Source organism: Cryptomeria japonica, chromosome 4 (genome assembly GCF_030272615.1).
Source record: "Cryptomeria japonica chromosome 4, Sugi_1.0, whole genome shotgun sequence".
In the NCBI taxonomy this organism is placed as follows: domain Eukaryota; kingdom Viridiplantae; phylum Streptophyta; class Pinopsida; order Cupressales; family Cupressaceae; genus Cryptomeria; species Cryptomeria japonica.
The window spans coordinates 564,697,991-564,710,530 of NC_081408.1; the positions used below are offsets into that span (position 1 = coordinate 564,697,991).

At 37.0% G+C, this 12,540-nt stretch overlaps 1 protein-coding gene across 3 annotated transcripts in view; it reads left to right on the forward strand.

Annotated features, from left to right (window-relative positions):
• Positions 1–2,695: 2,695 nt before the first annotated feature.
• The window catches only part of LOC131036099 (uncharacterized), a 176,034-nt gene continuing 166,189 nt past the window's right edge, over positions 2,696–12,540 (forward strand). For 2 of the 3 annotated variants that reach the window (XM_057967911.2, XM_057967913.2), the window contains exons 1-3: positions 2,701–2,886; positions 2,974–3,067; positions 3,285–3,356. In XM_057967911.2, the coding sequence (XP_057823894.1) occupies positions 2,801–2,886; positions 2,974–3,067; positions 3,285–3,356 (252 nt within the window). In that variant the 5' untranslated portion in view covers positions 2,701–2,800. Of the gene's footprint in view, positions 2,887–2,973; positions 3,068–3,284; positions 3,357–12,540 lie in introns of all 3 variants that reach the window. The other variant, XM_057967912.2, reaches the window with a different exon arrangement.

Below are 12,540 nucleotides of genomic sequence, written 5' to 3' on the forward strand. Positions count from 1 at the left end.
GCAACAATTAGAAAAGAAGGAGGTCACTCAAAGAGTCATCCTCTTGACACATGAAAATCAAGAAATCTAAATCAAGAAATCTTTCAAACAATGCTAAAAAAATAGTTGCAAGAAGAGGGTGTCAATGGGTTGGTCAATTCAAACAAGGAAATGATCGGTAGCGTAAAGTTGACATCTATAATTCTCAAGGCTCTCAACTCATGCAAAAGGTCTAGACCTAAAAAGGACAATAAGAATAGCTTCCCCACAAACCCATGGTATTATGAAGAATGTAAGGTAGCAAAGAAAATGGTCAAAATACGAGGTAACAACAAGGAATATACAAAACTAGTGAGAATGAAAAAAGAGGAGTACATGCGAACAAGAAGAAAATAATTGATTAAACTTGGGAGACAAAATCCAAGGGGCTTTTGGAAAGAGTTGCAACAAAGAGACACAAACAAAGAAAATAATATCACAAATCTTCAATGGCTAGAGTATGCAAAGCAGCTATATGAGAGAGATCAAGACAAAGATAACCCTCTGATGATCAGATCAAGAAGTAAACTCTTCTCCTCAGACAATATTATAGAAGGAATTAGAAAACTTGCAGTGGGTAAAGCTCGAGACATAGATGGCATAAAAGCAGAACATTTAAGGTGGGGATTAGAAATCCTCACGCCTCACATCAAAAGAATATTCAATGGAGTCATCCAAAATGAATTTCCAACAATTGGTCAACTAGTGTGGTCATCCCTTTGCTCAAAAGTGGTGACATCAATAACCCCTCAAATTACCGCACTATAATGATCAATCCTCTCTTCGGTAAATTTTTTGTGAGCATGATAGAAAGGCGAATCAGTAGTTGGGCTGAAAAGGAGGGAAAGAGAGCAAATAGGCAAGCGGGCTTTAGACCAAAGTATTCTACCATTGATCATTGCATAACACTCAGACATTTGATTGAGAAGGTATGGGATAAACAAGGAGGGAAAGTCTTTTGTTGTTTTGTAGATTTCAAAAAAGCTTTTGACATGGTACCTAGAGGCAAATTGTAGAGTAGAATGGAAGAGTTGGAAATTCCAGTACAATATAGAGCTGTTGTTCATAGATTGTATGACCAAGTTTGGGCTAAGTTACAAACAAAACAGGGGCTATCAAAAAAATTTAGAAGTGACATTGGGGTTAAGTAGGGCTACCCATTATCTCCTACCCTATTTGGGCTATACATTGACAAGTTAGAGCAATGGATAGACAAGTTTGGGGGTGGGGGAGTTCATCTGACCAACTATGTAATCAAGCTGCTTTTATATGGTGATGACCTTGTTTTAATGGCAAAAACAACACAAGATTTGACATAACACTTGAAGGCTCTAGAACAATTTTGCCAAGAGGCGGGGATGTAGGTGAACACTAGCAAAACCAAGGTCATGATCTTTACCTTGAAAAGAAAGAAGGTCCATAGAGAATTTGTCTTTGAGGGAAACACCTTACAAGTGGTCAATGAATATAAGCACCTTGGCCTAGATTTCCACAATAAACTCAACTGGGAAACATGTAGAACAAAAGGATCCAAGGAGGATGGAAAACCTTATACTCACTCCAAAATAGATGCAAAAGAGCAGAACTATGGGATTGGAAAACTAAGAAAACTCTTTTTGGGCTTCTTGTGGTTTCGGTGGTATAGTACATATGTGAGGTATGGGGCAACAACACTTCAGCAAGGAAATGGAGGCAAATAGAGAGATTACAAAAGCATTTAATTACAACTAGTCTCAAGATTAAATCATCTATCCCATATGAGATTGTCCTAGCAGAGGCAAAGGCTTTCCCTATTGAGGCATTAGCTATGTTCTGATTGCTAAGCTACTTAAGGAGGTTAGAAAACATGGAGATACATCACTGGCCAAAAATGGTAGCAGGGGAGAAGTTAGACAGAAAGAAGAGCACATGGATGAAACAAAACATTAAATGGATGAATAAATGAAGTATTAACCTACAAGACTGCCCGCATAACAATGGAGAAATAAAAAAATACGTACAAGAAAAATTCAAAGAAAACATGTGGGCTTTTTAGTTGGGGAGAAAAAAAGAATACTATATCAAACACTTCAATCCTATACATGACCATACACAAAAGAACTACATAGGAATGGACATAAAGTGGAAGGCAAAAATGCCGATTGCTCAAATAAGGACCAACCCACATCAACTTAGATACGAAACTGGGAGATGGATGATACCCAAAGAGGAATGAGAAGATAGAAGGTGTAGACATTGCACGCAAGGGGTGGTGGACACTGAATGACATTACATCATGGAGTGCCTAGCCTATAGTGACATCTGGAGTAAGTATGTTGAGACACTAAATGTGAACACCTTAAGCAGTCTATTTGATGAAGAAAAGATACCAAGAGTTGCAGATTTCCTAATCAAGTTACACAACAAAATATCCAAGATGAAGAAGGAGAAGGAGAAAGAGGTTTAACAGTTTGGATTTGTTCGAGCTTTGCATGCCTTCTTTGCTAGCTATCCATAGATCCCATAGACTTGTTTGGCCTCATAGATGTCATTAAAAACATTCATTTCATTTCATCATCATTTAGCCATGGCTACACCAATCCAACGTAGAAAAGTGCATTTAATTGGTTGAGCCTAGTAACGTCTAGATGTTCTCCAGTTATACAGATCCTTACAACGGTCTGATAACAAAAATCAATAATTTTTAATTTTTTTCAGTTAAAAGAAATGTTGGATTTTTTTGGATATACAAGTTTTGCTAAAATTCTACCAGATATGCATGGAACAGTATTAGGTATTAAAAATGCAGGGAGCTCTTTTCACTTACTGCTCTCCCTTCCATTTCAAACCACCACCTCTTCTGGCTAAGCGTCTTTTCTTCCTCGCAAGGTAAACTTATTTATTCTGTTCAGATTGATTATATAAATTAATGACGAAGTTAAGGCTAAAATTACCGTTGCATTTCTCCATTCACAGTCACACGAGTAGAAGAACAGTGAAGATCACAGCAATGGCCTCGAAGGCTAAAATCATAGATTCTCATTTGCATGTTTGGGCTTCTCCAGAGGAGGTGAGTCCACATTCTTCATATTTAACTATTTTCTTGGATTATAGAGTTTTAGGTTGAGAAATTGGAAAACAAGATTCAAGAAAGAAGAAAATGCGCTGACAGAAGAATGAATTGTCGTATCCCTTTTTGTAGTCTTTAGATGATTGGTTAGGATTTCAGACGTTAGCTTCCTTTTTGAATAACTTTAAAATTCGGAATTATTTTTGTCAATTGGCAGGCCGTTTCTCAGTATCCGTACTTTCCTGGGCAAGAACCATCTTTAAGTGGAAGCAAGGACCTTCTTCTTCAGGTAAGTGCCGTGGATTTCTATAAATAAATACTTAACACCCTGATTAAGCCAAAACAGGGTTTCCTTAGCTAATGAACTTTTGAACATTTTAAATGTTTTCGAGTCTGCCAAGTTTTTAGCGGTATTTGCTAATTGCAAGTTGCCTATGTCTTGGCTTTCCGAGACCGTGTATAGACTTAATCAAATGACTGTTATGGCGTTTGAAGCACTATCCATGTGCATTGGCGAACAATGAGAGAATTTATAAAATTTTGGCCATGTCTGGTTTAGGTTGAATCTAAGGGGTATAAGATTTGAAGGGTAGATAAGGGTAGATTGAAATAGATTCGATTCTGAATTGGTAATCCAAAGGTTGGTGTTAGAATTGCTAGGACTACCCAACGTTGCTTTGGAGCTTGTGGAGTCTGTGGTTCCCTTTGCCTTATGATTATTGCTTACCCCGCCTTGATGGTCTATAATATAAACTAGTGTGTGATTCTATTCATAAAACTGTTCTAGGATACAAAGGAATATAATTTAATACATCCAAAGCTGGTTTAGGATATAGAGGAACTAGATTTTTATACACTACGCTTGAAATTTCTGAACTGTCTGACGATGACAGCTGATGTTTGAACATTGTGAAAATAAATGCATTTATTTTGAATAAGAGAAAAATTATAATTAAAGGGTAAGATTACAAAAACCCTTTTTCAACTTAGTGTGAAGAGGGGAGAGTACAAAGAATTCCCAGCAGGCAAAGAACCTGCAGCATAACTAGGAGTATTAATAGACAAGCATTCTTACATACAAGAAAGTGGCTAAGATATTGACACCCAAACACATGCTCTGTTACACTAAATGAAGGGTTATTCCACCCGACATTCACACATAGTATAATAAAGAAATTGCATAGAAATTGCAAGAATAGAAATAACTGATTTTCTATTACTTCAAATAAATGAAACACAAATATTCAGAAATTACAATGCTTTAGCCTCATGGGCTTTTCAAAACTTGCAAGCTGGAACTACTATTCAACTCTCAAATGAAGGAGAATTCTTCTTAACTTAGAATTATCGCTCAACTCTTAATGATCCACTCCACTCTAGATGATCCACTCAACTTTGGGTGATGAAACAACTAGCCCAAGCCCCAATTTATAGTTCTCTTGTGCTTCTTGGAAATCCTCCCTCTTGGTGAACAACACATGGCCACAAAGGAAATCAACGCACAGCCAATAAGAGACACTACAACTTCCCCAAAAGGGTGCTTAAGGTGGTGTCTCTTCAATTTTCCAAAGTAGGCGCCTAAAGAGGTGACTTTTCCCATTCTTCTTTACAACCGCCAAGACATGTGTAAGCTTGACTCTTCCCCTTCCCCAAGTGGATGCCAAGATGGGGAATTTATCCATTTTGCCTTAATTAATCCTAAAATGTGTCCTTTTATGAAAATTACAATTGCCATTTGACATAGGCCATGAATATTAAAATATTTTATCCCCCTATGTCCCCTTGAACACTTTTCAAGGTACATGGAGATATACGATAGCTTGCATTTAACACTTATAGAAAATAGAATTATTCACCAAACTTTAACCAAATTATATACATATTTTTGGGTGATGCAAGATTGCTCTTACACCCTCGGATGCTCTTGCATCAAAGATCATTTAGAACTTCAGTAGCAAAATAATTGGAGTTGATAATTTTTTTTATACAAAGGTGTATTTCCCTTTATTTTTGGTTCTGAGGTAGTGAGGAGTTGCTCTTTGGTATTTGATCTACGAGGAGCACAGTTTTCAGTATTCCAAACCCATCCAACACATCCATCACCTTAATTGTTTAGTGGAGAGTACCGATGATTTGCATAGCTGCAATTTTCAGCAGTTCATCAAGTGTGTTTGGCAAGGGCAAAATGGAGAGTGGTTCCAGGGAGGTTTTCAGCCTTGTTCTCAAATTGTGCTTTCTTGGTTGAGATGGTGGTGCAGGAGCACCCCAGGTCCAGGCTAGGTCCAATAGGTGAAAATTGACATTTTATCTTCAATTGACGTTTCTGCATGGAATAAGGTCATTTTGGACCATTTCTAGTCATTTTGGGTCATTTGTGAAGTTTTTGTGTCATTAGGACAAAAGTTGCAAAAGTTGCTTATTAGCTATCAATGTTGTCAATAACAACTGTGTTATTGTTATTGTCAATTGTCAAAAGTTAGTTGTAGGTTGGTTGGAAGTTCAAAACTGATTGTAAAATCTTAAATATGCATTGAAAACTCGACCCAAGGGGTTGATGGATGTTTTTGAAAAGAAATTGAATCATTTTGGAAAAGATTACTGCATTTTTTACTGTAACAGTCTTGTTCATTTGCATGGCTGTTGCAACATGTTGTGTGGACTGTATATTCCATATCTTGATCTCAGACCAATTGGGATTGAAAGATATGTGAATCTACTTTCTTATGCACTTGGTCTCATCGATTTTTGTTAAGTTTTGAGTGAGATATTGTATTTTTATTGAAAACTGGTCCAAACCCTCCTGGTGTAACTAGTGATAAAGGAAAATGCATAACTCTCCATTCCATCGGTAAAAAATCCTATAAATTGGTGGAATGGCTTGTAAATATGTGTTCTTCAATATGTCAAGCTTGCAGGAACAGGGGAGGAGGTTTGCCTATGGAAAAGTGATGCCCTAGGCTTGATATCTCTATGTATCAGGCTGAAACTCTTGGTAGAAAGACCAAATTTGCATTGTGTCTCATTAAGTGTGTATTGGAATGAAGTGGGATGATGTGTGGAGTGTATGGACCCTGCTTAGGCCTCAAACCTTGCCTGAACACCTTTTGAAGACCTTTGGAGATCAAGTTCTAACTTGTATGCAAGCCTACAAGCCAAATTAGGCCTACTTAAAACAAGAACAGTCAAGATTTGACCCAATCGTTACAAAGTAAGCCTACCCCATTTTGAGATATTTGTAAAGGCCAAATGAGTATCCAAATCTGTGTTTATATTTTGAATATCATGTTTGCGTCAAAAGTTATGGACAAACAGACCTATTAGGAGGGCTACAAGGACTAGTGGTGATTTGTGAAGGAAGTGTGTGGTGTGATGCCCCAAATGCCCATCTAAGTTGTTGACTGAGAGTTTGACATCATTCCTACCCCTGCTCTGCATTTGATGGTTTCTTTACTTAGAGGGGTTTTGAGACAAGTAAAGACAGAATGGGCAATTGCATGAGACTTACTCTTATCGATGGGTAAATTATTGTTGGCATCAAAATCATGCTCAACAATATGGAGTTATGGGAACACCATCACTTACCCTTATCAATGGTGGAATCCCAAATTAGCCATATGAAAAACACTATATCACTCCACTGCCCCACTCTAATGCAACCAACAGTGGTAAAGTCTGCAACTCTGTTAACATGTAATGTCCCCTTCTAAACGATAATCATCTTAGTTGATTGTTAGCCTATTCCGGAGACCCGTAGGCTAGTCGGAAGCAGAAATTAGGGTTTCCTACCTTTGGGAGGATGCTTCAGCATTTTCGATGGCTTGCATGTTGGAGTTTGTCAGTTTTGGTTTTGGATTCCTTCTGGGTTTTTGGAAAGCTTCTCAATGACGGTACATGCATAGCAAGCAGCAAAGTTTGGCAAACTTACTATTTTTAGTAAGTGGAGGCGAAGGCAGCTTATTTCTTTGGTTTTTTTTTGGGTTTTCAGAGAGCTTCACGATGGTGTAACATGCAATTGAATTTGAAGACTTTTTTCGGACTTACTATTTTTAGTAAGTACGACTCCTGCTCTAGATAATGTGGTCAAAATCACTTTGGAAACACTTACTATTTTTAGTAGTATGTTATTTATAGTAAGTACTATTTCTGGCAGTATTATTTTTGGCAAGTTCCTGTGCTCCAGCTCAGATGACTATTTTTAGCGATGCAGTTTTGTACTTTGGCCTCAGCTCAATGTTGGTAGTTGTCAGTAATTGAAGAGGGTATATTTAATGGTTAAGGCTTATATTTATTTTATTTAGATTTGGACGGCTTGGAGAGGAGGAATAATATTTTTATCCTAAGTCTATTTGGCAAAATATTTTACCTTCATAGTTTGTAATGTACTAACCGTACGGTACCCAAATTTTCACCACACGTCACGTACCATTGTGATGTACCGGCGCTCTCTCGAGGCACAATACCCGAGGGCAATTATCGAGGGAAGTAATCGAGGGCCAAGTACCTGAGGGAAAATAGCGAGGGAAGTACCCGAGGGCAAATAGCGAGGGAAGTACTCGAGGGCAAAGTACCTTCGACACCTTCGGCCCTCAATCAACAACACCCAACCGTACCTGAGGGCAAAGTACCCAAGGGCAATTATCGAGGGAAGTACCCCAGGGCAAATACCCGAGGGAAGCACTCGAGGGCAAAGTACCTTCGACACCTTCGGCCCTTAATCAACGACACTCGACACTCTTCAGCTTCGGATGTAAAGTTCCACTCGTACAGAAAAGTAGGCCGCACACTTCCAAATACTCTGTACGACAATGTTGCTTCCACTGAAGGATCCAATCGTCAATAATTCCTCCGTCGATAAGATTATTGCACATACAAGAATGAATTATCAACATAGAGTATACACCAACAACATTGAATGGCCAAGAACCAGATATTTATAATTATATTTCCACACGGTAGGGATAGATCCGACAATGAAGTACAAAGTGAAATATCAGAAATGATATCTCCAACGACAGACTAGGGTGGCTGCTAACCACCGAAACTATGACGGCAATGATGGAACATCCTTTTCTTTGGGCCTTCTTGAGTTGCATTGCGGAAATGTATCTCAATTCTAAAGGTTTTTGAGACCCGAGAATTTCAACAGAATTCCCAAAATCATCAATGCAACTAATGACCTTATCTTCACAGTTCACTATGGCTTTATGTTCAGTCAACCAATTGATACCTAAGATCACATCATATGATCCTAATTGATACCTAAGATCACATCATATGATCCTAAATTATAAGCGAATGAATTAAACATGAACTATATTCACTTTTGAATATACAAGTTTATAATCTATTCCTAATTTTAAATACGTACAATCTAAAATGTAATTCCGAAAACCAAACATAATCGATAATTTCCACACAAAGAAAATGAAATCATAGAATCACTATATAATTCAATCATTAATCGATTTTTCATCCTATATAGTCGAATTTAACATAATATTTCATTCATAAATGCAAAGACCAGCGATTTAATACCGAACTCAAAGGTTTAGCGTGGAAGACATGGTATCCATGGCATAAACTAAGCATAGTTAGCCTCAACGTGTATGCTAAGGTGTAGAACTGGCAGATATAGCAAGGAAACCGCTAACTACAAACACCATTTGTAACGATAAGCTGCTGTAATCACGATAAGGGAGAGTAGAAGCAGCAGATAACTTAGAGATGAACTCGTTTCGTGGAGTTAACGTGGAGATAGACTTATAGCGTGGTAAAGAACTGCAGGAAAAGAATGATTTATAAACTACAGTGACCATAAGATAACCGATGCGTAAGTGCCTTGCCATATTAATTCTGCAGTTAAACTCCCTATCTCACGGTGGTAGGAGAAAGACCTGTCAATCGTAGAAGCTTGTTAGATTGCCAAGTACGCATCAAAGAATGCCATATCTTTTAGACGTGGAAGAATAAGGAGAGTTAAAAGAAATAGAATCCTAAACAATTGCAATCACCGAGCCCTTGAATAGGGAGAAATCGTAGGGAATAATGGATAAATAGAGGTGGAAGATGGGAGGAAAGGAGATACATTCATTCATTTTCACAAGCAGAGAAGGACGATAAACTCTCGAAGGGAAGAATAGAATAGAAGAGAGGAGAAGATACTTTGATAATATCGACGAGAGAGATAGAGATAGATTTGATATAGAGATAGGAATAGTTTGGAGAGAGACTTGCGAACAAGGCGTGGAACTATTTGACGAAAGAGCGTCAAGGTTAAAAATCTTACAAACCACTCCAAGTTTACAAGAGGTCAGAATTCTTTTGTTTATGGTTATTATTTGTTATTAATTGGTATAAAAATGTATAGAAATGGAAGTTTAGATATTAGGTACGATTATCCAAATGTGTTGCATTTGTCATTATTTTATTGGAAATGCATTGTAAATCATTTTAGAATAGAAGAAAAGAATATAGAGAAAAAGATGTTAACTAATTGTTAATAACGTATTATGTCTAAAATGATTTGTTCTAATTCTATTTAAGAATGTGTTTGCATACTTTTTGTTTATATATGAGAGTAAATTCATGCATGCATAACACCTTTTGCTTATGAAAGTTTATCGTTTTCCAAAATATGAAAGATTGTCTTCAATAGATATATTAGACAAGTAATGTTAGTAAGGAAAAATGATATCTCTATTTCCGCTTAAAAAGAAAGATTGTATTCTCAATTGAATTTGTTTTCGAGGGAACCAAGCTAGGGATTGGCTTGAGTTAGAAAATTACCTTTCGGGACGGGTGCCGAATGTGGATTTTTATTTTAGAGAGAATAGTTGCTTTTTCCAACTATTATTTTGCTGTGAATGGCATTATACTCGGCCGAGTTATTATTTGAATTATCCGTAGAAAATGATGGAAATTCCCTATTTTATGCTCTCTACCACATCCTTGAATAATAGTGAATGCTTGTTTCTTAGATTAAAGTAGAAAAATGAAAATGCATATATTATCTAGGCATGCACCAGATTCCCTCTTGCTTTCAAATTCTTTGGTTAAAACAATTCGTGCAGGGTCGGGTATTCTTGATTGACCAAGAATTCCGGGGAAGCGTAAGCTTCAAGGTTGGGCGGAAAAAGCGCCTGATTCTTGTTCTCGTCTTCGTTCAAAGGACTGAAGGAAGCGACTCAGAATAAAGATCGACGGATGCATCTTCTTGTATATACTTAAGGCAATTTTGAAGCCTAAGTAGGGTATAAAAGGATTATATGTTGTGAAATTTGTATTATTCATTTGGATGACAATATTATATCTATGAATGTTTTTATATTTATTTATGTTGTTTCTTATACCTTGTATGAAATAGGCTTAATTTTTGAAATCTAAGTTTATTTATGAATAAGACGTAGTTTAGATTAGATCCTAGATTGACGTCTTTACATTTTGGTATCAGAGCCAGGTTTTATAACACTAGGACCTATATGAGTCACTTCGCTAAGATAAATTTGGAGATTAATAGCTTTATGTTTAAACATTACAGAAATGGTGCGTACCAAGCAGACAGCCCGAAAGTCCGTAGCTGGGTATGCCCATTACCTGAGGGTTAAGAAGGATCCTCAATCTCTTGTCAAGCCGGTTTTGGATGACATTCCTTTTGAAGTAAAACCAGTCCCAGAAGAGAGTGTTGTAATAGGAAAAGACCCTACTGAGTGTCTTACTGAGAAGAATATCCGTGTAAAAGAAAAAGAACCTGAGTTAGAATACTCACCTATAAGGCCAATTGTTATAAGTTCTGAAGAATCTGAGGAGTATACTCCTCTAAGCGATGATGAATCTGAAGGCTATACCCCTTTGAGTGAGACTGAATCGGAAGGATATACTCCTTTAAGTCCTAATGAGTCTGAAAAATACACTCCCCTGACTCCTCTGGATGAGTGATGTAACGTGTTACAACACTTCTATAAAAATGTCTTTCCTTCTATTACCAAATAAAGATGTATTCCCATCTATTATCAAATAAAGATGTCTTCTTTTCTATTTGAGTTAAAAATTGTGTTTTCTTGATGATATCTATATGTATTTTGAACCTAACTTATGTTAAATATTTGAATGAAGTAGATTGAAAATTATTTGATACTGCTATATTATAAACTTATATTGTTTTCGTATAATATTGAATAGGAGTATTAAATCTTTTTAGTTGTATTATAAGGCTAGATGTAACTTCTATCATGCTCCCTAACTAAAAAGATTTAATACTCCTATTCAATATTAAGTGCTCAGAAATCGCTCAAATTTTACTGGGAGGTTCCTTGAAAGGTCCTGATTCCAGTTCTAAATTCAGTTTTTCCAAAACCCTAAAAGAAACCCCCTAAAATCTAGGACTGAAGGCAGAAACCCGAAAATTGATGAAACAGGCCCTAGACTTCACCAAATTCGCTCAAACAAAAAGCAGATTTAATCAATATGATCCCCAAGCACTTGCAAAGCAGAGAGACTGACAAGACTGCTGCGAAAAAGACCCAAAAAACAAAGCCAAAAGACTGGAAGGGCCTAAAAAGTAGGGGGTCTCCATTTGCAATGGGGCGATGTGTGAAAACGTCACAACAATACCCTGGTGAATCACTTTAGAATATTACCTACATGCACCCAAGCGTTCAATAGATCTTTTAAGCGTTAAAATATGAACCCTCAAAGCTTGAGATAGATGAAAGGAACTTCCATGGTAGATAAGACTTCACAATAATATTAGTGTTGTGGTAACAAGGATGAGGCCCACGATTTGATTATTATTTACCCACTGCTATTCTCATGTATTGCACCCAACCTTAGACTATAACATGCAGCATCTAGCTACTAAACAATAAGCAATAATACAAAATAATTAAATTGAGATTTATAAGCATGCAAAAAAACGCAGCTCACTTTTTTTTTTTGAAACTGAAAGAAAGAAAGTACGCTAGAAAAGATGTAAACAAATGCATAAGCATAATTTCATAAATAAAACAAAGTGCAACATAAACAAGAATTCAAGAGAGGTTTAGTGTTTACAGTTTCCAGATTCACATTTTGAACTTTAAATGATCTTTACTTTGTTTGGAGAGGGAAAGTATCATTAGGGCACTTTTCCACCCAACCACGGACTTACTAGTCCCTTGTGCCATTTTCGGTTGGAAAGGCCCGACCCTTTGCAGGGAAGTAAAAGAAGTTGAATTAATGCCATCTAAGACTGGTGCTTGACCCTACACAATCCCTAATCGATCACACACCATAGGCTACTCCTAACTAGTATGACCTCTGACTGGGTTGTATAGCTAGATCAAAGAACTGATTGACACTTACAGTTTGCAGCATCACAGCCAAAGGATTGAGTTGCAACACGCCAATGCATGTAGTCATTGTTCATCACCCTACTCGGCAAGACTTTAACCTAATGAGGTTGTCCAAGCCATTGTGCCTATCTCATGTGCTAACTG